The 25,683-nt window shown below is 44.4% G+C and overlaps 1 protein-coding gene across 2 annotated transcripts in view; it reads left to right on the plus strand.

Moving 5' to 3' along the window:
• Mam (neurogenic protein mastermind) overlaps positions 1–25,683 on the plus strand; it is a 130,139-nt gene extending 104,456 nt beyond the window's left edge. For both annotated transcript variants that reach the window (XM_070654456.1, XM_070654457.1), the window contains exons 3-7: positions 17,425–17,772; positions 19,424–19,604; positions 21,213–21,524; positions 21,823–22,077; positions 22,272–25,683. In XM_070654456.1, the coding sequence (XP_070510557.1) occupies positions 17,425–17,772; positions 19,424–19,604; positions 21,213–21,524; positions 21,823–22,077; positions 22,272–22,516 (1,341 nt within the window). In that variant the 3' untranslated portion in view covers positions 22,517–25,683. The remainder of the gene's footprint in view (positions 1–17,424; positions 17,773–19,423; positions 19,605–21,212; positions 21,525–21,822; positions 22,078–22,271) is intronic.

Consider the following 25,683-nt stretch of genomic DNA (forward strand, 5'->3'; position numbering starts at 1 on the left):
CCAATAAATACATTGCCAGGTAATAACGCCTTGACGCAGCGCGAAAATATTTCTGCATAATCACACGTTGAACTTGATTTATTATTAATCAAATGTGCGATGTGACCGACTCGCTAAGGTAACTGTGAGGGTACCCGGTACAAACGAGCTTTTCTTGGCAGATGCTCAAATATGCCGTTAACCAAATTTTATTTACGCCATCCCTCGAACACATGCGATACGAATCGAGAATTCGAGCGGATCGCCGAGGCTCGATAAAGCTGCCATTGTCTACCGCAATTCAGTAAATATAATTACACAAGATTTTCTGGACTGTGCGCGTCCACGAACAGCATCACACGTGCTACTTAATTTATTTTCACTCTCGCGCTTTTTCTCGTATCTTGGTTTTTTTTTTTTCTTTTTTCTTTTAACGAGTTTGACAGTTTATATCGTATTAAAAGGTACATTTTGATCGAGATATATTTGCCTAATAAAATTCCGTCTGAAAATAGAAACTATGATTTCGCGGGATTACATTGTTTCGCAAAACGAGTACGTCGCAGTTGTCATAACGTTTTAATACGTCACGGCAATTGCATATAATAGATCATGTCTTCGCGTTTGTACCAAGCGGTGGTACCAAGCGAATCTCGGAGATATTTATCGGTCGGTCGGCGTGCATTGAACTCGACATCCTTTCGTCGCCGTTCACGCACCGCTGTATCCCGAAATACTCGCACCGCGCGTATTTTCGGACATTTAATTAGGAGTTCTTACGACCTACTTGCTCGAAATATTTCGCTGTTGACGGTGGACTCCTGCATGTCGTAGCGCCGACGATGACGCCCGTCGTCTTATACCTCGTTTGTATTGCTCCACGATTTTAGTAGGTGACGATGACTCTTCCCGTAGTTAGCATAACGTAGCTAAGTAAGCTCTCTTATACAGCGGAGATTTTACGATGGCTGAAACAAATTACATCGGTATCTTGTTATAGCGCCGTATTTATTATACGCGGGGTGCTCGAAATCAAAACTGCAATTAAATTTTTCAACTATTCGAATCATAACGTGGCTCCATTTCAATCGTTTGTGATTGTGTTTGGAGAAACCCGAGAGCCCGTCGTGTATTCTGAAGGTACCGGCCATTAACAGCTTTCCCGAAAGCCACCCTGACGCGATTGCATGGCTCGCTCGTGCGATTGTTCCATATAAACCACCTCGAAGAGTTGGCACCCGAGGCACGTAGCGCTATTCTTTACTCTCTCTATCTCCCTCTCTCTTTCGTCCACTGCCATCTTCTCCATGGATGTACGATTCCCCGGATTCCAATAGCCGCCACCATAAGCAACACCGTCCTTTCACGGTAGTCTCGGCCCTCTTCGCTTATTCGAATGTAGTCACCCTTCCCGTAACCCGAGCACGATCGGTCGAGCAAACATTTATCCACGATTTGAAATTAATGTTTTGCCACTGCATCCCAAACGTTTCACCTCTCGAACGCGCGCCGAAGTAGAAGATGCAAATTTAGAAATTATTCGCGTTCGTCAAAGATTCTCGCTCTTAAAAAAAAAAAAAAAAAAGAAAGTAATTTTTTCTTTTACTCCTGTCTTTCATGAGGCTCATAGCGAATAAAAATAATACTGATTTAACAATAAATAAGTCTTATTTGTCACATTAACAAATTTTTATGTTGCAAAAAAAATATATTGATTAAATAAAAATCGAGCGAGTTTTCTCCCAAGCGAGCAGCCATTCCGCGGCGAGTCTATCATGCTGCATCAGTCTTCAGAGCGAGCTGGCAAAGAGGGATTACAAAGTAAGGAAGCGAAGAGAGAGAGAAAAAGAGAGAGTAGGGATAAAACGCGTCGAAAACTTGGAAATATCCCGGCATACCTCGCTAACATGACCTGACTCGATGCGAAAGACTCGTAGGGGATGAAAAAGACGAGCAGCCGCCGTCGCATGTCTCGCCAATCAGGAGCCGCCTAGGGAGACGCGCCGGTTATAATAGAACTGGCTGCGGCAACGTGCATAATTTTGAATATCGCATCGGTTTAATATACCCCGCGTCGTTCCCCGCCCGCGCCGGCGAAGTGGTGTCTCTAATCTAGGTCAAAGGTGATTTGCCACGAGCGTACCGTGCGCGCAATGGCCCTTCTTCGTTGCCGTACGCTGGCTGATGTAACGGCGATCAAAGTGTGCATGGCGCAGCCGCGACCCAAGTATCCGATTCCCATTACGCGGCTACTCCGCGCGATGTATAGCGGATCGCGTATCAGGTGCTGCGCGACGATTTGGAATCAAGGAAGCGTACGCGTCTCGAGTCGCGAATTAGAAAATCCCAGGAGATCGTCTCGCGGATCGTCGAAAAAAAATCGACGTGAACTTTTCTTAAATTTCTCCACCAAAATGTTTTTTGAAACTGAGCCAATCGTTCGAAATGTGTAATTTATATAATATAAAGAGTGATTACGATATATTAATAATGCATCGACTTGAAATATGAGGGATTGATTAATTTTACAGCGACCTAAGCACTTGATATTTTACCACTTTAATTAAATATTCCCGCGGGATTGGGTACGTGAATATGTAAAATGTAATTACGATAATAAGTTACAATTATTCGAAGGCATAAATTAGACACGATTACGCACGATTGTTTTAATTTTCGAATTAAGTCTCTTAATCTCAGACACGCGAAATTCTCAGCGGTGCCAATCAAAATGTGACTATAGTATATTCAGTTTCATATACCAGTTTAATAAATATTATAAAAGTAGAGTTAATTATATAATTAAAAAAAAATGCTTTAGTGAGAGGGCAATAATAAAATATTAATATTTTATTTATCGTGATCAAATTCCATAAAATCTCCGTAAAACGTCATGGATAAAACATCGATCGAAGTTATCTTCGATAACTTTTGCGGCAGAATATCTCTCCGCAATCTGAATTTCTGGCGGGCGCGAAAGCGGGATAGGAAAAAGCAGATGGCAGTTGAAAGAGCGAGGCGGAAAAGTAGGCACTCCGAAGGTGCGATCTTGGCTGAAGGTATTGACTTTCCCGAGGGTTCGTCCTCGTTCTCGCTCGGCGGTAGCGCGATGATGAGATCTCTCGGGGCGAGGACTCTGCCTACAAGCGTCATCTGCCCCCGCGCCCGTCCGCAATCCCCCGTGTGAGCGCCTCGCTATTCCTCTCCTCACGAGGGCGGGCGCGTAGGTGCGAACGGGGTGGCTGAGCGGCGTTTCAGGATGTGTGCGGAGGATGCCTTCTCCTGTGTAGGTGGACGCTCGTAGATGTAGGCACTGAAACCGGGTGGTGGTTCGACGCCGAGCCCTAGATACCACCATGCCGCTCTGGCTGACACAAATCTCCGCGGGAAAAAAATTGTCACCCCTGCCGGTTGCTACTTCCGTTCCATTCCCTTTCTCTGTGAAATTCACTGGATTAATTTTTGTGTTTTTTTCGGAGACCCTGATAAATCGATGAATTAATCAAGATTTTATTGACTTTCGAATACTTGGCGGATACGTATTTTTTTTATCCTCGACGCGGGAAGGTGCAACGTTTTATTCATTTTATTGTATCGCAGACGACGAATCGCAAAGTTACTATAAATATCTTCGAGGTGTAACCGTTCCTGAAACGACTTCTTCGGACTCGAAATAGCTAAAGTCGCTCTTGTACGAATACCGTGTAATTCGCGCAGCTCGTCGTTCACCTTCGGGCTCACTTCATCGACATGCTCTTTGCCGTCAAGTATTACGCCTTGCATGCGACGTTTCTCGTGTCGCGTGATGCCTACATACGGCCGTTTTACTTGTCAATATGAGCGAGCAGTCTGGTGCAGTCAGTGGAAGAGTCCTTCAAGACGAGTGGTTTCGCGATGATGACGACGACGATGGCGTCGGCGACGCCAACAGTGGCGGGTATCGCGCACTTTGCCATTAGCGGCGGCTGCACCGACGGTTAATGGAGACGGCGTAGAAAACGGTGTCGAAGAGGAGTACGCGAGAAAGAGACGAAGAGAGAGAGAGAGAGAGAAAGAGAATAAGGATGGACTCTTGCAGGCAATGATGGCGTGTTGGTGTATAGGGCGCAGCGCGGTGCAAAGTAACGGCGTGATCAATGCCGCAACGCTAATTAATTAACATTCCCTCGCGGAGCTCTCCGGCAGACACACCTATACACACGAGAAGCTTTCCTTTACCACCCTCACCGCACGCGTTTTCCCTCTTCAACCCCTCGCCGAGTTTCACCGTCTCTTCCTGTTTCTCTTACCTCGTCAGTTTTACTCGCGCGCGCGTCTCTCTCTCTCTCTCCTCTCCTCTTTTCTCTGTTCCGCTTCGCTCTTCCTCTCTCCCTCTTTCGTGACTTTAACGTCGACGATCGTTACCGTACCGCGATAACGACGGCGGCGATGGCGACGACTAATACCCGGCAGGAATATTCCTGAGAGGATTATTCCTCGTCGGTTAGCGAGTAGTCGAAAGTTTCGCCGCTGGTGGCAAACGCGACGGCGGAGGAAAGCTCGATCGAAAAGTCGAAAATCTCGAGATGCTTCCAGCTTCTCATCCGACGGAATCGCTGGGCGAAGCTACGGTGTCCTTAAGATTTCTTCCCGCCGACAGCCAAACGATTTCTCGACGATGATAAGTGTACTCGGGTGGGGGATTCTCTTTTGCCTCGCGCAAAGGTTTATTACTCGCGACATGACTTCTCGACCGTCCGAAGAAATTTATAGAACGTCGGATCTCCGCGCGTAGCACGTATTTCGGATCACGCAAATCTGACGGTGGGTGTCACCTCGGCATTAATATTGACCGAGCGTCGTTCGTCTTTCCTACTTTATGTTTAATTCACTCGGTACTTTCTTTCCTCCGATCGTAAGACTCGATTTACTTCTTCGGTAAAGGGACTCTCACGCTCTCCCGCAACGCTTGACTATTTTACGAGACAATTCCCTTTTCACGTGAGATGATAGAAGCGAGAACTCTTGACGGTCCAACTTTATCCTTCCTTTATCGCTCGACTCTCTTTCACTCTCTCTCTCTCTTTCTCTCTCTCTCTCTATCGCTCTCAAACTTGCCCTTTTTACTCCCGGAGGATTAAATCGCGCCTCATCCTTTGGTCGGTCGATACCCGGCCAGCGGACGTAGGAACGTTGACCAGGAGAAGCAGACGAAACTTCGCAAGGACACGGTTATCCACATGCCTGTGGTATGCGCGCGCACACACGTACATATTCACACAGGTTCGTGCGAAGTAGGACAACGTCGGATGACACCCTGTAAGCAAGGGTGCAGCATCCCGCCTTATCTCGCACGGTAAGGCGGCTTTGTCTTTATCTTCCGTACAAGTGTCGTATTACGCGAATAGATATAGAACGTAAAAAAAAAAAAAAAAGAAAAAGAAAACGATTAATTCAAGGAGGGATGTTTTAATCGCGCAAAGTTGTAACATTATTTAAAATATTACGCGACACAATTGACAAAATTAATGACGCGACGTTCGGGTTTTTTTTTTTTTTTCCCTTCCTCTTCTGTCTTTCCCTCGCACTCGAGAGAAGTTTCAAAGAATCGATCGATACACGCGTACCGTCGTGCATTGTTCCGCAAAACGGCTCAAAGCAAGACCAACGGCACGGGCTGGTTTTACTAATTGGTGCCGAACATCGATTACCGTTTCCGCCCTGTCCTTTCCTCTCGGCTTTTATCAACGCGAGTCTCGCTTAAAGCGCTCCGATACGCTTTTCGCCCAAGTAACTTGTAAATTATTTTCGATTACTGCGTTTATTTGTTATCTGCGCGGAAAAAGAGTTCGGTTTGAAAGTGCTTCGGTTGGAAAGCCACTCGATTAATTTCGCGATACCGCCGGCGGAACTTTTATACACGTCTCGATCCGAGGACACGGTGGTTCGCACGCTCGCGAGTCTGTTTCATTGTTGCGTCGCCGAGAACCGGCGGAAAGTTGAAAACTGGGACAAGTTTACTCAGCCTCAGTCGTAGAATATTCGTAAGTACGGTGTACAGCCATAACGAAGCATGGTGAGAGAGCAAACAAGGGTTGGAGGAGCCGATACTTCCGTAGCTATAATCATCAGCGTTCCGCTGGCAAGAGGGGAACGATATTACCCTTTCTCCTCGCAGCGTTGCGGAGTGCGCCGATTGGCGATTAGACGAGTGTATCGATCGGCGATTAAGTGCACAACAGCGTCGACATCGCGGAGATTTTCGCTTGTTAAACGAGGGAGGATAACCCGCGAACGAACGTCGCGGTGGCCAGAATATCGGTGGGGTAAACAAAGGCCAACCGCGAGCAATAATTAATACGCGCCTTCCTTTCAGTGCACGTGAGGGAACGGGCAAGGTCTTCTCTTCGAAGCAGAGGTTTTGATTAATGAGGAGTTTACTGGCACCTTCGCTATTGTGCGGGCTAATTACACCCCGGCCGCACGACCGCCGTGGTGAGAGCATCTTTCAATCCACGAGAAGGCAAATCCCTTCCGTGTAAATCGAGCCGCGCCCCGCCACTCCGCGATCCCTATGGATTACAAATCGAACATTTATTCTCGTTTATCAAGAAACTGAGACTGCTGTGAACCGTAGAAAGTCGGAAAAATTGAGAGAGAAAAAAAGAGAGAGAAAGAGAGAGATAATAAAAACGTAAAATTTGATTTTTGATCTCAATTTTTAATAAAAAATAATTATACGAGTTACGTTGAAATTACGATCAGAGGAATAAGAAAACTTACTCGGTTAAAACGGGAATATTCGTGTCCATCGCATATTATTTATAGAATTCGATATGGCACACCGTTAGTGCACTCGAATAATAACACATTGCGCTTCATAAAGGCACGGAAGCGACGAGATTCCATTACGACGTTTAATTGCAATTGCCGGCGGTCTTTATCATCTTGTTCTCGCTACATATATATATATATTTTTTTTTTTTTTTTTTAATTAATACCCATAAATCCCGCGAACGAATTTTGACGATTAATAATTGATCTTAATCATAATCTTAATAAAAATATTTCAGCGTATAAAATCAACTGCATAAATTCAAATAATTTTCAAAATTTTTCTCTTTTGTTATCGCTTATTTAATTTCTTATTTTATTTTTTTACCTCTGTATATATAATTTCAAACATAGCAGAAAAGTTCTCGTTCCAAGTTTATTTTATTAATTTATTTTTTTTAATTTACGCTACACAATTACCAAGTCTTCATCACCACCGTCAGTACCTTCAATCTCTCTTCGAGGTCTCTAATTGCTACGCGAAAGGGTCATTCGCCTCCGAGGTTCATCGGGAACGCATCGGCCGTTCCCTTTGCGTCACCTTGTATGCCGCTTGACTGCAATTTGCAGCGTCCGCGGCCTCTCGCCTCTCCTTCCTATCCTCCCTCGCTACCCCTCCCCCTCCTTTCCCTCGGTTCTCCGGTGCCTACCGCGTATCACGGTGTCGTGCCCATCATGGATACGTATATGCCCTGGTATCAGACACGTATGGGGACCAGACAGAATATACAGAGCACTAAATGCCGCCTATCGGAAATCGATATCGGGGAGCCACAGCCAGCAGCAGCTACTCTTCATATCTCTCTCTCTCTCTCTCTCTCTATCTCTCTCTATCTATCTCTCTCTCGTTTTCTCTTTCTCACTCTCACATTGGAAGTTTTGTTTTTCTTTCGTTCTATCCATTGATCCAAATTCTCTCCCATACTCGCTTCCTTTTACCTTATTTCTATTAGTCGTATTTTTCTCACATCTCTTTATCCCCCATATCTCAGTTTGTCAGTTTTCCCCTCCTCCTCCCTCCAATCCACCCTTACGAAGAATTTTTCAAAGGGCCAACTCCGCTCTAAAAACCGCTGCTAAATTTTTTCGCGCCGTTTTGACTCTTTCTTCTTTCGTTCAGCCGTCCGCTCCCCTTTGCGTGTCAGACAAAGCTGTCTAAAGTCTCCTCGCAACGACCTTATCGATCGGTCCTTTGATAACGACCAACGTTATCGCCGGGATTGCCGGAGAGCGCCAGCTGAGAATTGTACTTTTTAAGCATTTGTAATTGACGGTATTGTACGCGATGAGATGAGTTCATTTTTCGTTACGACAATCTCCCAAATTCATATCAAAATCGTTTAAACGTCGAGCAATGAAATTATCTAAACGTGTCTTAAAAAATAAGATAATACTTAATAATTATTATCGAGAAACAAATATAGCAGTAGAGAGGACTATTTTTGCGCAACAAAATTAACAATCTGCACAGAATTATTTATTAACATAAAGTTTTATTTTAGTGGTTAAAAGCCAACTTATTACCAGAGTATATTACGATCATTATTTCATGCACGAATTCCACCTGTTCTTTTCCTGTCGACAAATCAATCGCGCGTGGATTCAACTCTTTCCATCGGCTCTTGTCCTCTGGTTTTTCCGCTAATGCTCGATTGTATTTCCATCTGGAAGAGGCGCCGGACATCTTTCGCCAGCGTATCCGTTCCGGTTAGGTACATACGGGACTCGATTTGATCGGCTAATATCATTTCAAAGCTCACCGATTAAACTGCGCCCGACGACGGGATGATCTGCGATCCGTCTGGAATGAGTGCCCGATGCCCGCCCATCATTGCCGCTTCAATTATCGAGGTTGAAGTTTACATTTCTATCTATTAGACCTACTTTGTACCTTATCCTCGATCACCGAGCTGAAATAGATCGCCGGTTCCAGCTCGATGCTGCGGCAGTTAATTAAGGATGACGTACTTTAAAGAAATTAAGTACAAGAGCGACAGCAGAGTATTCGAAATGCTTTAACGTTTACATTTTAACATTTTATATAATTCAGCGTAGAAAAAATTGCGCGTAATACCTGTTACCGCGATTATTAAATCACAGTGATTTCAGATCTGGCCGAGATGTTCATTGCTCGGTAAACTTATGCGCGTGCACGCAGAGGCGAGCTAATGAAAATTAATCCCTTTCGCCGTCGTCGTTGACGCGCGTGCGATGAGCGCGATCACAATCCGGCAATTTCGCGCTTTGGGATCCCGCGATGATAACGGCACGTCGGCGCGCACAGACTTGTAAACGAGTCCAGTTCGGTGCGACCGATCTCTTCTTAGATACCATTTACGAGCTACGAAATTATTGTTGCCGGCGAATACACGCGTTAGTTTGTCAACGTTCGGCCGTTAGCTTACTAGATTTTCGGATACGGTACAGCGTGGGGCAAGGTGCAATAAAATAAAAACATGTCAAAAGGATAATTTTTTTTAATGGAAAAGTTGAAAGAGTTACAAAGCTTATTAGTAATATATTAGTAACAAATAATTCACGCGATACATGTTTCTTCTTTTTACGAGGATGATTCGCTTTATTGATTTGTAACTTCGACGTCGCGAGCCCAAGGAACAACGTGCGAAATAGCGCGTTTTGTCTTCGATATGGAACCCCGCGGTTCTATCTTGGTAAATCTTCAGAATAGAAATTCTGAATTAGTAATTTCGGAGGGTAAAGAGTATATATATATACGCGACAGGCGTGCACTACGGTAATATCGATCAGCAGAAGTCCCGTGCGCCGGCACACACGTGCACACGCATGTGTACATCGAGAGGTCGACGGTGCAAAATACACAGCCGGGCTCCTCCACACAAGAATATCAACGCCTGTCGACCCCCGCCTCTGTATGTTGTTGGCTGCACGCCCCGCTTAAACCGTATTCAAGCGTTTCCCTTTCACGGCGTAACCCGACCTCTCCGCTTCGCTACTTTCTTGTCCACCCTTCCAACGAGTCATTAAGCGAGCGCGTTAACTTGCACGTGGCTTCGAATCGCCGCCGTTGCCACATACGAAAATCCCATTCGTACGAACCTCGTTCAAGGCTAATCCCGCTAAAGTAATCCGTCTCTTTTGGTCCATAATAGGCCTATATTAAGGTCTTCGTAACCCCACGGATTTCGTTACAACATCGTACGGCAGGTTTGTAACGGATATCTTCATTCCGTTATTTCAGCTTATTTTCTTTTTCTTTTAAAACAACGCGTTGTTTTATTTTATTTTTTTTTTTTTAGAATATTTTTTCAGCTTTTTTTTAAGAATTTTACTTCTTTATTAATTTGTCTCTTGTAGCAAAATTAAATTTTATCTAATAAGGCTTTTTTTTCTGTTTGATTATGCGCGATAATTAGCCGGTTACTACGTGTACATTTCTTAAGAAATAATGGCGCTGTGCATGTAAAATTCTCCACAAATTTGCCCATTGTTCCTCTTTCGATACGTGAAACAGACGATGTCACGATAAGTCATCGGTGTCTCGTCGAAAGATTGAAATTGCGAAATTAAGTTCTTTTTTTTTTCACCGTTTGATAACAGTAACTGCATGGAAAAACCTACATTCGCCGGCAGCAAAATATCGTTATTTTGTAAATATTATTCGACGTAAATCCAGTTTTCTCGCTGGTCGAGTAACAGCAATTAAAGTTGCTGCAACAATAAACGCAATCGTCGTACGTCAGTGCGTGTATACTCCAGTTTTGTAGAAATATCACAAGTTTGCGCCGTGAAAAATGTGCGTTGGAAAATTCTCAAGTAAAGTTCGACATTATCGCATCGTTATGTTTTTCCCGTGCGATTAACGTTGCAGATGATATCGATCCCCTCAGCACAAACTACGAATTTTCTGAATAAATCTTCTTAAATACACGTCTGCGTGGTTATCACGCGCAAGGGACATTAAAAATTAATTAAAAAATAAAATTTTATTACCAATGAAATAGGAATTGCGATATGTTTTTATAAAACAGCGGGAGAGAGGAAAAAATCATGGAATTATACAACGGAGATGTTAGCTGGTGGCGGCGACGGTAGCGGCGGTCGCGTGCGGCCTTCAAATCCTTCACGGAAAACTCTGTCTTTCAACCCTCCTCCCTTTGCGGGCTCGTCATAGTCACGTGACCGTCGCACCCTCGCACCGCGTGGATACCTAGAGAGTATCCAGTTTTTAGAGTCCAGGTGGCTGGAATACCCACGAGGCGCTCATTATCGATCCAGGCTCCGTTTCAGAATTAACTCGGCGATGTTGTTAGGGCAGTCACCCTTCGTTTAATACCGTCTCGCGCTTTTCGGTTTTATACCCGCAGATAAGAAAAGAAATAGTAATAAGCTTTGTTTGACGTAACCGTTCTATACGCTGGGCGTTACTTGAGCGCATTTTATTAACACTTTAGACGTCGACGCGACATTAGTTTCTATAGCAAGTAAAAAAAAAAAATTAAAATAAAAAAAAATTTTTTTTTAAACTCCATTAATTACGAGAATCAACAATTTCGATAGAATATACCGTTTAAAGGGAGGTTGTCATGTCCGACGATTGTGACGGTTGTACTACTGATTCTCCGTTGCGTGAGGGTCTTCGTCGTATCAGAAGAATTTGATAGGCGAGCTATTCGCGAATTGAACCGTGACAAACGGAGCTGCGAGGGGTCGATGGGAAAAAAGAGAGGCAAAGATTGCGATAAAGATTGAGAATCCTTTGAAGAAGGGTTGCGGGACTTAATACGGAGCAAACAGACGTTACTCGGGTGTATAAATGCAAATAGCGTATTCAGCACCCTCGAAAAATTCCGCCGATGTTATCGCTGTTTTTTCAATGAAAGCGAGTTCGTTTGATAGTCGCGTCATCCGGCGATCAAGAAGTCAATTTTGCGCCGCATCGCCACGAAGCTTTCTGATTTCATAGTGGAGGATTACTTGAGATTGTGGAAAAAAAAAAAAAAAAAAAAATGTAGTGGAGCGATTGACCTCCTCGATCACATTCGACTGCGTGCTGCACGAAACTTCAAAGATAATCAAAGCGGATAATCGTCACGAGTTATCGCAAGCGACGCGTAACCAATATATTGCTAGATGAACGTAGTCGATTTTAGAGAACGGATATCACTTGTCAAATAAATAAAAAAAAAGAAAAAAGAAAAAAAACGTCAAAAGCATTCTCGCGTAACGTTACGCTATTTGCAGAAAATCGATATACTTTTAAGATGTAACGGCTGTTCCATCGCGATAAAATTTCAATTGTTTATCGGCTGGCTATTCGTGGCGGATTGTAATTTTCATGAGTTTGGGATATAATGGGAATTGATCTGCGAAAGTAATTTCGCCGCGCAACGCTCTTTTCGAGACGCGACCAGAGAATAACGGGTGGAGTCGATTTTTCATGTACTCGCAACGGTGTCTTCATTATATCAATCGCGCGTTTACTCTTGCTCGCGCGCTCGCCTAATTTGAGATGAAGCGGCTAATTCCTGTTCCCGGCAGGCCGAGCGTGAAACGAAGGGGTCGATCGCATCCCCTATCTGTTCGCACAGGTCAGGTCGACCGGCTGCGCCCACGAGCAGTCGTCGATTGATGGGTGGAGTGGCGATATCTGCGCGTCACCAAGGATGAGGAGACGCTCAGGGGTTACGATGGGTCGCCCGCTCACTCGCACCGGGAGGTGATGGAAAACGCCGGCGTTGTCACTGCCTGGTGGCGGTGGCGATGGTGACGATGGCGCGGGTGGCGTTTAGCACACACGTCGCACATGTGTACGGGAAATGCGAGGCGGTGAAGGTGAGGCAGGAGGGGGCAGAGGTCACCGGCCGCGGAGACTCGTGTGACTCGCTCCCGTGGAGCCGGTCTCCTTCTCTCCTCCTCGTTCTCTTTCTCTTTCTCCTCGCCTCTCGCCTTTCCTGCCGTTTCTTCATCGCCTCCTTCCTCCTCCCCCCTCTCTCTTCACGTTTCGTTGCCGGTGCACAATTGCATATACTCCTCTCGCTACGCAATTGCGTACCGTTCCGCGAACTAGCGGCCATCGTAATCCGCTGGATAAGTCGCGTATATACCTAAGGCATACGCTATAGAGGCCCCTGGTCTCCCCTTTCATCGCGAGAAGCGAGACCTCTCTGCTCGTCGTGAGGTGTCCATCTCAAGGTCACTCGTCAGAATGCCATTCCCGCACTGCCGTCGCCGCAACGCGGTACTCGCGAACCTCGGTGCGTTGCACCCGGTAAAACCTATCAGTGGTTCTCCAAGCTGTTACAGTTGACGTGCCCGCACTACCTCCCGTCTTTCTTTTCGTCTCCCGGTTTTTTTTTTTTTTTTCTCCGGGCTGGACTGTGAGTACGATTTATTTTACAATTAATAATAAATTAAATTTAAGAAATAAAATAAAATAAAAACATTACGGTGCTGTTCTTCAAATACTCGGCGGTATAAAATTCTAAACGATTTTACGTAATCGTATCACGTTTTCCGCTCTAGACGGCGCATTCCAGCCCGCGGCACGAAACTGCTTGACAAGTGATTTCTCCGCGCGCGCAATTTCGTTGTGCCAGAAATGAGCATCTCGGACGCGTGGGCTATGATTAGCGATTACAGCATCGCGATATTAGCCACAATGCGTAATTCGTTCTACCGTGTGTGCATCGCGACGCGACACTACGTGGACCACGTCGTCGCTAGCGATGAGCGATATATCGGCTGTTGTGACAATATGTTAATGAGAACACATGGAAAAAGAATTCTCAAACGTCTCTTTACATTTCTCGCTTCACGTTTCTTGCGCGCAAAGCACTCTGTAATCTGTTCGATCACCTTTTACGTGCGCCTTATTAATTATTGTGATCCAAAGCTATTTTAGCAATGATATAAATACTATTCTTAGCGCTGGATATCAGTTAAAATTTAATTTAACTCTAAATAGAGTCGTTAAATGTCCCAGACGGACGGCAGTATAGATACAGTTCTCTCGTTTCATGCGTGTGGAGGATGAATATTTGATTACAGGTATAACCAGTTCGCGAGATAAGCGTCTCGTGTAAAGCTTTTTTTTTTTTTTTAATGTCGAGTAACGATTGGAGCGAGAGATTCCGCCGATAAGAATAATCACACGCTCTGTCGGAAGTGCGAGACGCGAGGGAGTTAATGGATATTAATCAAGCCGCGTAAACGCGTAGACAGGCGTTGCACAATGCCGCGAAATTATCCAATTATTTGTTTAATTTGATATTACATTTAACTTGTCATAAATATGTATGTATCGTTTAAGTTCACCTGTACCGTGGCGCAGGTGAGTCATCACGGGATTAAATCAGTTCAGTGACCGTAACTAATCGATTAATAATAATTGCGTAATTGCGTATTTATTTAAAGATTTATATATTAGAAAATATTATATATTAGAAGAAAAAAATACGCAACGTATACGATGAGAAATTCATCGGATAGAGTAGAGCTCGATTTATAAGTTTCGATTTATTTGAAATTAGAAATAAGGTGACCAAGAACAAATCGATTTTATTCCCCTCTTCTTTTTTTTTTTCTTGATCACTTTACCACTGATGAAACAAAACTTAGGTTAAATAATCGGAAAATGATTGGAAAGGCTACGACGTAAAAATATTTTGTGCGAAAATAAGATTCAGAGAGAATCTAACGAAAATTATAATCCAGGGGAATGGTTATAAATGCTTAGAATTATCTCTGTGCGTACGATGGAAGAGCTGCATGTCCGTGTAATAAATCGATCGAGCCTAATCGTAAGTATTCTAGTTTATGGGCGCCTTCGGTTTATTGGTTTCCGCGAATTACTCGTTAATAGCGGTCGCGTCATTAACCGAGAGTTTAATTGCGAGGGCTCGGCAGTATCGACTGCTCCGAAAAACCACGGTGTAATTTATCGATCTTTTTAAAACGACTCGTCACATTTGCCGCGTCTCGCGCGGGTGCTTATCGGCATTCGCATTCACGCGCGATTTTGCCTCCCCGAGTTGAATCCCGGCACCGGAAGAATCCTAAACCGGAACCCACGGTCGAATACTAATCGAAAGGGAAGTCATTCTTTATCGCGAGACTTCCTCCCTGTTTGAGACTCGAGCTCCACGTCCGATTCTCCGACTCCGATATCGCGCTTTTCGCAATTTCGATCGATGAAACGCGGCGCAGGTGACAGGTCACCGTTTTATTAGAGCAAAGTCTTTAGTTTCCAAGTGTCGGCGTTCCATTAGTATGCTCGGCGAGTCGCGCTTTCGTGCCCTTCCTTCCTTCCTTCCTTCCTCCCTCCCTCCCTTCGCGACACCCATGGAGACGTGAGAGCACCTGCTAAACTGTCTCTCTCCGTGTCTTCGAGCCCTTGCGAGGTGTCGCAGACACGTGCTATGCAGATGTCGTGTCCACCCTCCTGACGGAACGCCGTGATTTAGGCTAATTACGCGAGACCAGCGGCTAGCAGGCTTCTTGCATCTTAATATCAACATATACCATCGGAGTAGCCGTATCTTTGTTTCACTACACGCTATCAAGCGCGATCGAATTCCACGATTATAAAATAAAATACTTTTTAATCGTCGATATTAAATATTTTAGCTCTTGAATCGCGAGTCAGAGTATCGACGAACAGATTGACCGGGCCTCTGAAACAGCTCGTATGTACATTGTATATTGTGCCGTACACGTAATACGGCTGTTTATCACGCGAAATACACGTGTATATGGATACGCATCGCGCGGATGCGGATAGACGTGATAATTCCCTCGTACATGCAAATGCAACCGTACATAGCGTACAACGTGCGTGCACGCGTATATATACATATGTATATACGGTATAGCGAAATTACGTCGGTTGTACTAAATACCGATCCTTGACTGCGCGTATAATTATCCTGACGTATCGGTGTGCGGCTAGCTCTTCGAAACATACAGCATCTGCGCGGGCTGCTCCAATGCCCGCGCATATACATATATGAATACGAGATTTCACGTTTGCTCGTCTCTTAATCTTAATTATTACTGCCTGTTTCCGTTTTATCTTAACTACACATATCCTATCCAAAACTGATATTTCGAATCTCCTCGCGACAGTATTAAAAAAAAAAAAAACAAAGAAAAAAAAATTATACGTCCGACGTATATATACGCCTGGACAATTTTAGCAGACCGGTTGGGTATCAGCGAGTCTACACCTGTACATTTGCATAAGTGTCTGTTATCATCAGTGTTCTACATCCTGTACTCAGAAACCGCGATTGTCCGGTGTGCCATCCTAACTTCGCGCTCAAGCGCTTCTCTTACGTTTTACAACTTGGCTGATTAACGTTGGTACGCGCAAATCTGTGAAAAAAAATCGTACAGGCTAACCTCGGTGCGACACGTAGTCTCCCGAGATTCGAATTTGTCCTAGTATCGGTATACAAAGTCGCAACTGCGTTACGGAGGTTCGAGAGTCGACGAGATCGGAGGGTCACCCACGGGACGAAGTTCGCACGCGGTAGCTTATATCCTTCGACGTTTCCTCCTTCACTTCTCTTTCACCGCGCGAAATGAAATATTGAGGAACGGCGAGCACTCTCGTATCATCGTCCTCGAGAACCGAGGGACGATAGTCACCGTTGTAGTCCGCTGTCAGCTGTCCCTTTTTTTTTTTTTTTTTTTTTTCAGAAATTCCTGCCCACCTGGGGCGATAACACCCTATCGCCTTTGAAAGGCACCTTTTTCATTATTGCGAGTCCCTTTGTGGTAGCAACGAGAACTAAAAATGCTTTAAATCCAGAGGCCTTTATTCGTCAACTTAATCTCCGAATTAAATTTCGCCCTGAAATTGGACTTTATATTCGGAAAAATCTCCGAGGAGAAGGATTTGAGAAGCTATACGTGCGTTTCGTTGCGGGAATACCGGCGGCGCGACGTAGAGAACATAAAAGAAAAAGGAGTATTGATAGCGAGATGATTACTGGGTGGCTGAGTGTGCAATTTCGTAGCGCTTTATGGCCCTCGTAACATTTTTGCCAAAGCCCGCGCGCGCGCAATTAGCGAGTTAGCTACTGTGTAATCACGCGTATCGTTAAATCGTCGAAAGAAGAAAACCGAGTTCGACATTGGCGTCAATTGTGTTCTGTTTGACAGACGAATATCATATTTAAAAGTTCCTTTAAACGGACAGCTTTTTATTAAATAACCGAGACGCGGCGCCGCGCCGTAAAAACAATCGCGCGCGAAAAACTCATCGTGTTAACCACCATTATTACATCTGCGCCGTTATGTTTGCCCGACTATACGCTCAGTATATGTATTAACCGCAATAAAATGCGCCCTGCGAGCTGCGGCGATGACGTACATTAATATCCATCTGTACCGAGTCCGTGCTCGCGGGGAACATCTCAATCCTTTAAAAGTTTTCTTTCCCGATGATCGATAGTTTCACGAGAACCGTGACGGGAAAACAAGCTGCAGCTAAATCAGCAATTGACTTTTCGTTAGTACGAGGGTGCTCGATATATCATCCCGTCGTTACTTCTGTAACTTCTAAAGCGTTTAAGTAGAATTTTTTTATCGCGCGTACCGCGGATGAACAACAATGCTAAATGTATTCCTTTTCTGGTTTCGTTGCAGGTGTCGGCGGGCCAGCACATGCAGCTTACGGGCGACCTGAAACCGGTCGTGTCTGTCGCGGCGCAGCAGGGCATGTACTTCAATCAGCAACAGACGCAGAATCAGGCTGGGCCGTCGGCTAATCAGACCGACACCTACTGCTCGGTCTCGCAGTCTCAAACCATCAATTTTACTCAGCAGAGCCTGAGGCAGCGGGCGGCGGCCGCGGCTGCTGGCGGAGTGCCGCAACCGGGTGCCGCCGGACCGGGAACGCGAGGCCATCCGCAGCAGGTGCCGCCGGGCCAGGTCGATCAGCATCAGCACGCGAAACTTCTTCAGCAACAGCAGCAATTGATGCGCGCGCAACAGGTAAGCGAACCCGATTGTCTTCGCGTCAACGACGAATTTTCCTTCGGCTGTTTTACTCACGCGGGTCTCGAGGTCGACGGAAATTCTCGTTTTTTTAACGATGAAAACGACGTGCGCCGAATGGAACGCGTGTGTCTCCGTTCGAATAATTTCGCATTGAACGCGAATGACTTTTATCCGCATTTTTATCGCGTGGAAACGGATACGTAGATTACGTTCAATTTTCGCTGACTTATTTTACGCTGTGACGATTAACATTTATCTTGATTGCGATTGTTATCGACTTTCATGTGAATTTGCACCTTGGCCGATATCGCGTTTAGGAAACTGCAATTCCGAGTCGTTACACCAATAAAAGACGTCCTGTGGAACGAAAGCTCGCGCGACGATTGTCTATGCAGGTAAGATGATCGCGAGATCGCGCGACGATGGCACATTATCCGAGACATTAAGCTCGTATCCGACAAGAGAAGAAGAGAAGGAGAAAGAGAGAGAACGTCCGTATGCAACAGGTACCGCTACTAGGTCTTTTGCAACTTCTGCCCCGTCGTGCTGAAAGAAGCGACACAAATAGGACAAATAGCGTGAGCGCGGAAGGGGACATCGGGCTTTCTCCGAGACAGAACAATAGACGAAAAAGTTCTTGCAACGCGCACCGTGGAGTTTCCTGAAGGCTTAATCCTACTACGAGTTGGAGAGTGTTGCAATTGGGGTTACGGTTACATATTGAAAATCAACCGGACAGAAGTAAAGCAGCTCTTCGATGAGATTGCAAGCTTAAATTTTTTTTTTATCGCTCAATTTGCCGGAGTTCGTAATAGTTAACAAAACTCTATTCGATCTCGCGTAATGCCATAAATGTGAATCGAGATCATACCTCGGTTTTTTTTTTTTTACTGTAGATTTATGAAATTTTCTCGTACAAGTATACAATCGTTGTCCGAAAAGAAATTAAAAAAAAAAATTGTTTTGCCTCTCGTTTAAATCTTTTAGACTCGCGAACTTTTCTCGAAGATTTACCCTCGTCTGCGAAAGCGTACTTTCTCCTTGCTTGATTAATACTCGTAATTGATGACCTATTGCACGCGGCGCATCGTTACGCGCGATTTGCCGACACCAGCGATCTCGTTGTGCAAAAGCATCCGGGATTGCGTTTCCCGCTTCCAGGTATTACGCGGCTGTGAGGAAAGTCCGCGCGCGAGGGAGACGCGCGACAATGCAGCCGATGCAGCCAAGGCGAACCCGCCCGTCGCTTTCCACGCCGCCGTCGGATACATTCACCCTTTCGCTCTCCCCTTCTCGCGGCGCTCTCTCCATCGTTCGCCTCCTCTCTCGTTCATCGTGCCGGCCGGCGTCTCTTTTCACTCTTGACCGAGCAACAACCTGCGATTAGGCGAGCAACGCCCTTCTGCTCTCTCGCTCCGCGAAAAAGCACGGGGCCGATTTTAAAGTCGCGCTAGGTACATCGAGACTTTCAACGCGATTCTCAATCTGTCGGAGACAGCCTTCGAGCTCTCGCCCAAAACGTAGCAAATAATTAAATATGTCTGGCTTTTTTTTTTTTTGACGATGCTCGGAACGTTACGCTAAGTTCTGTCACGTTATGCTCTTTTTTTTATTATTATTTTTTTAATTTTGTGCATTTCCACAGGTGATGCAGCAGCAACAGCATATGGCGGGAGGAATGGGAAGCGTAAGACCACCACCGCCCGAGTATAAGGCTGCGGCCCAAGCGCAGATGATGCACGCCAGCATCGGAATGGGTCAACAAGCTAGGTTCGCCAACGCTGGACCTATGCGTAGAGTTACGCAACAACCTATGCCGCCATCGGGTACGTTCGAAGAGAAAAATCTGTCCGCGCTTTTTCGTTTGCGTTTTAAAACTTAATATCCAAATTTCAACAAATCTCTTTTTAAACAAAAAGAAAAAAAAAACTTAGCCGATACAGCGATAAAATTTGTTCCTTGACTGTGAATCGATATTTCCCGTTCACCATTGTTTAAGATCCTTGAAGCTGGTGAACACGCTAAATATTACCGTGGAAATAATCCGACTGAGCGTAAAAGCGATGCTGACGGCTCCCGTTGGATTCGCTCCAGGTTAAAAGAAGCCGAGATAGTAAGGGGGTTAAAAAAAAGGGTAGAAAGTAAAAGAAAAAGTGTGGAAACTATCCTTATACGTGGAGGTTTTACGTTTACCCGTCTCTTGAATTTTTCGATTATCTTAATTATTCCGTTTTCTCTCAACAATTCCCTATTCAAAACAGGTCTTTCCAATCTCCTTGCGACAGTGTGAAAAAAAAAAAATTACGTCCTAGGTTACTCGGTTTCTATATATCCTGGACTCTACGAGACTCCTATCGATCGGGTCGACGCCGGTTTTCTCGAGATTCCATTCAGACCGAGGCTAGGTAAATCTGCAGACCCGCGCGCACTTTCCGCGAGAAAAAAGGAAAAAAAAAGAAAGTGTCACGTTCGCGAATTTGCAATTTAGTTTGAAGTTCCGCGTTTTCGCGCAAATTTAAATAATTCGAAAAAACTGCACGCGCTGTTACTTTCGAACATTAATTATAATAATTTCTTTATAATTATTACAATTGAATAACTTACAGCCGACGGTGTGTTGCCAGTTCACGTACATTTATATCTTCCGGTTAGGTTAGATTATTTTCCGTCCTTCCTTCCTTCCTTCCTTCCTTCCTTCCTTCCTTCCTTCTGCGGCAGTATTCTGGAATTTTGAATTATCCTGACGTGTTGTAGCACTTCAAATCACTTCACATTATATTACACTGCTCTGTTTCTTTTTTATAATCATAATTGCTATCACTAAACATTTTCAATCGTCGGAACCTTCTAAATGCCACTGAAAAAGGTAGTGAGGCACAATACGAAGCACGGAACGATGAATAGAATGACAACGAGTGCAGAAAATGATCGTTCGTTTCCTAGTTAACGATGTCGACGTTTATTTATATGCGACACTTCCTATCCGCGATCGAAAATACGCGAAATTGCGGAGTGATTAGCAACACGTCCTCGCGCCCGAGCCTCTGCAATTAGACTGAAGTGATCGTTAGAGATTTCGGCCGCGTGAGGAAAAGATACAACGCGATTCGGAGATCAACCGTTACTTTCGAGCTCCCAAATCGTCGTTGTTATAAAACTTCTTGGGGCAAGACTAAAAAATTATTTAATAATCCAAACATTTTTCTGTTTCGTAAGAATATATATTTCTTAATAAATTACGTACAGTGTCATCGGCAATTAACATTTACTCTCGCTTGGCATAAAGCAAGTCAAATAAGAGAATCAATCGGCACCGCGGAAAAGCGGCGATAATAAAAGCGATTTTATTTTTAACGCTATTTTTTTTTTTTTAAGATAAGATAGCAACGTTAAGGGACAACCCGCATTATGACGCGTGTGGATGTTTTTCGCAGGTCCGATGATGAGGCCGCAAATGGCGCAACAGCAGCAGCAGCAGGCGTTACACGCGGCCGGTGGTAATATGTACATGGGCGGCGGCGGGATGGCTGCCATCGGCGGTATGCATCAGATGCATCAGCGGCTAGGCTACCCGAGAACCAACAATCAACGACCGCCTAACGTTAGCGTCGGCCCTCCGGACGGTCTTGGGAACAGCATCGCGGGTCGCGGCGCCCAGCAGGAGTGGCGGCACGTTTTGATGCAGCAGCAGCAGCAAGGCTTTCCGGCGCAAATGCGCTCGCAATTCAACCAGCAGAGTCACCAAGGTGAGGGAGGGGGAAAAAAAAAAAAGAGTAACGTAGCAGATGGAATGAGATATTCATTGGAACGATCGCGAGTCGCTGATATCGGAACTTATTCGCGGGGCTCGTTCTCGCGAGCAAGGCTTCTGTTTCCGGGGAATTCGAACAGCCGCTTCGCACTGTTTGGATACAGGCGCATAAATGCAAATTACATTCATAGAGAGTTGAGCGCATCTCGCGAATGTCTCTGGCTATTATTCGTGAAAATTATTTGTGGAGAATTGACATGCGGAATTTTATCGGATAGCACGGTTTTTTGCAGGTACTTTCGGTATGGGCGGCACGGGTGGTGCGATGCAAATGACCGCGGCGCAGATGCAACATCAACAGTTAATCCGCTCGCAAAACGGCGGTATAGCCGGTACGGGGATGGCCAACAGCACGCAGATGCAGCAGCTGTTGACGCAGCAGCATCAACAACAGTCGCTAGCCATGCAACAGAACAACAATCAGATGTCGTTGCAGATGCAAATGTCACAGACGACGTCTGTTAATTCAGTCAACGTTACAGGGACCGGTGAGTAGTAACCCATGAGGTACCTAGAACATCTCGTCGGGAAACAAAGGCGTTTAGAGAGCGAACAACAATGATTGTGAAGATACACGTCGGACGGAATCTCTGAGATTATCTGTTTCACGTTTTATACCACTAGTATCTGTAGCAATGTTCAATTGGCACATTTAATTGGGTTTAATGAATTGTGTGTTTAGGCTCCCCCTTGCATCCGCATCAGCAGTACGGCACGGGTAGCCCGGGAGTGCGCAGTCTACCGCCACCGCAGCAGCACACTCAACCGCCACCACCGGCCACCACTACGGATCCGTCCGTGGCAACTCCTGACTTTACCCTCGAATTCCTAGAGAACCTTCCTACGGGAGACACGTCCAACTTCAGCGCCCAAGAGCTGCTTAATTCTCTCGACTCTACGGCCGGTTTTAATCTCGATATTCTGTAATGGGACCACGCCTGCCGTGTGGTCGGTTCAGATGTCGGTGTCTGGCAGTATGCCGGTTTTACTACAATGGCGGACGAGTGAGACCGACCGCCTTAAAGTATATACTTGGCGCGACGATACCGACGAGTTTTACTTCGTCCGTCCGCGTATCGACCTGCCTCTCGTCGTAGCTTCCCTCCTTGCACTACGCAGTCTCAGCATTTAAAAAAATTTTCTTTTTCGAAGAGAGCATCGACCGGAATACCTTTTTCTCGACACGAATCTTCAGTTCGCGAAATGCGGAAGAACATTGTCAATAAATGAAGCGTTTCACTCAATTAAATCTTAGAAGATTTAGAAAAGAGTAATTAACGAAAATAACAATATTGTAATAAAGAAGTTTGCTGGTTCTTTCGAAGTTAATGTTGAGGGAATAGATGCAGGTCGTATGCAGGTACTTTATTATATTTGAGGACAATTGTGAGTGACAGTTACCCACCGGTGCGACAACGTCCCACAGCCGGTCGTAGTGCATTCTCGGTCACCGCTTTCGCGGCCGCCGACTATTCTTCTAGGCAATCACACTTTAGTAAAATTTAATTTTGTAATAATAACCGCCGAAGTGCGAGAAAGTTTAACCCGTGGAGACGTGGTAGCGTGAGATATCAAGAGAAACGTGGAAAGTCGTTCTATCTCTCGTTTTCTTTGTCGGGCAACGATACCACGTTTTGAAAAAGAACAAGAAGAAAGGCGAAACGTCGAGCGAAGACCACGATTCCTATTTTCCTTTCAAGTTCGCCCACGACTGGCTAGACCGAGAACGATCGATAAAATTTCGAGTGCTCGCGTCGACGACTTCGACAAAACTGCGATGACTTCGACGGGCATTCCGCAAAACGATTCTCCTCTCTCTTGATTTTTCACGTCGAAATCCGCGCGAGTAGATAGAGATATTGATATGGAGGCCGTGATTAGAGTTTACTCGATTGAATCTATACGGCCACAAAAACTGGTTACCTTGCGCCAGCTCGTCACTGCAAAAACGTTCGAGATTTCTGGACGGGCGGGCTCGGCCAGGCGTTAATACTTTATAAGAATACTTTATAAGTATAATAATGTAACGATTATATTATTATATTATAATAACGTAATCATGAATCGTTATATTATTACATTATTATAGAAATAATAATGTAGTAAAGTAACGATTAAAAATTATCGTATTTAATTATGCCATTAACGGCGTATTTACAATTAACAGCAAGTCAATTATCAAACATTCAATTTTATGAGTTTGTGATGCGCAATGCGGATTTGCGCGCGCTAATCTGATCGGTCTGTATATCGGAGATTCTTATAATGAAAAAAAAAAAAAAGAACTTCCTCTTAAAGTACATTGTTAGCACTCATACAAGATAAAAGGATTCTTCATTGTAAATAGATATTAAAAACTAGAAGAAATTCGAAACATTAAGATCGCACAGTTTAGCCGATTATATAAGGAACCTAAAATATATAGATAAATATTATATAATGATAATAGCGATTAACGATGACGGTAATATGCAAGTGGAAACGCGTGCATGACGAAATTATGCGCGACTGAGAAGGAGTGTGTGATAAAAGACGTGAAAAACGAATGTATCGGTGACAGAGCACATTTGTTAATCGAATACATATATTTATTAAGTTTTAATACCGAATGTGCTGTGTCGCGCTATGTCGAAGCTGCACACAAATAATCACGGTGAGGTAGATTCCATTTTTCGATACCGCGGACTACTCGTATTTTCTAAGGGGGCAGTTACTCGGGAAATCGCGCGGAGTGTATCGTCGAAATAATCACCATTCTTTTCGTTTTTATGTTGATTTATTTTATTTTCTATTTTATCAAACGGTGATCTCTCGTGCTTTATTCCGAATCTTTAAGAAATGACTAATAACGAACAAAATCTCAAAGTTTTCACTTAATGTCGTTCGTATGTGAAAAAAATTATTAACGAAATACGATAAATTGCAATGTACTTCGATGCTACAAGGAAGGGAAAAGGGAGAGAAAGAAAGAAAAAGGAATCTGCGAATATTCTTCCAAATAGCGATACATTCCATAGATAACAAAAAAAGGATAGCGATCTGTGGTTCGTCTAATCAAAAGTACTGTTTTTAAAAAGAAAGATACACAACAGAAAGGAATATTAATGTTATAATATAAGAGAAGCAAATATTGAATCCCGCGCTTATATATACATTCGCAATGAGCACATCCTCGACCGTTCGCCGAAAGTGTGCACGAAGACTTCCGATCGGATTTTATTGTCGCTTGCCGCGACTTTTTGCTAGAAATTAGCGAGTCCCGCGCCAAGTGGATTAGGAGATAATAATACTAATAATAATCATTTTTTAAATTTCTCTCAATCGGGTGGGGTGACATTATCTTGTAAAATATTGGGGCCATAAAACATAATCTAAAAAAGAAAAAAAGAAAAAACAAGGACAGAGAGGAGGAGAAAGAGAAGAAGATCAGAGGTCTGATTCTCGCACGTCAATACCTTTGTAAAATCTTAGAAAATTGACGAAAAGTTTATTACGATATGATAAAAGTCTATTGGTTTGTCCGTTTTGTACGTTTCACGCGAGCGAGGGAGGGCAGGGAAGAGAGGAGAGCGAGGAGGCGGAATTGCGCATTGTTATAGGGAAGAGCATCAGGGACCAACCGAGAAAGCAAAGTGCGTGATGTCGATTGTCACAGTGGATCGTTGTCTCTCTTTTTTCGAACGAATTACAGAGAATAAAGTCAGTGCCTAACGTAACAGAAATTTGAGCCGTTTGTTGCCGATTTGTTAGAAAAATAGTGTCAATATTGTATGCTCGTAGTTAACGCAAGGGGAATCTATGCATAACATAAGCGTCTAGGTATCGCGATGCTGCGTCGTTGAGAACATTGACTTCTTCCTTTTTTTTTCTTTTTTTTTTTTTACACTGTCGACAGTCGATCGTGAAGAAGCACGATATAATCGAGGCAAAGGTTGTGACGTGTTAATTTCCCCGAGGATCGAGTTGGTTGGGACGCATATATGTCGTATTATTTATAAATATTTATAAAAGAAACATTATATAACACGGGCATTTCGTATATAGAATAAATTCCATGTTGAATTGTTATTAATAAAAGCGTTGAGTTCCTACAA

This window comes from Cardiocondyla obscurior, linkage group LG03 (assembly GCF_019399895.1).
Source record: "Cardiocondyla obscurior isolate alpha-2009 linkage group LG03, Cobs3.1, whole genome shotgun sequence".
Taxonomy (NCBI): Eukaryota; Metazoa; Arthropoda; class Insecta; order Hymenoptera; family Formicidae; genus Cardiocondyla; species Cardiocondyla obscurior.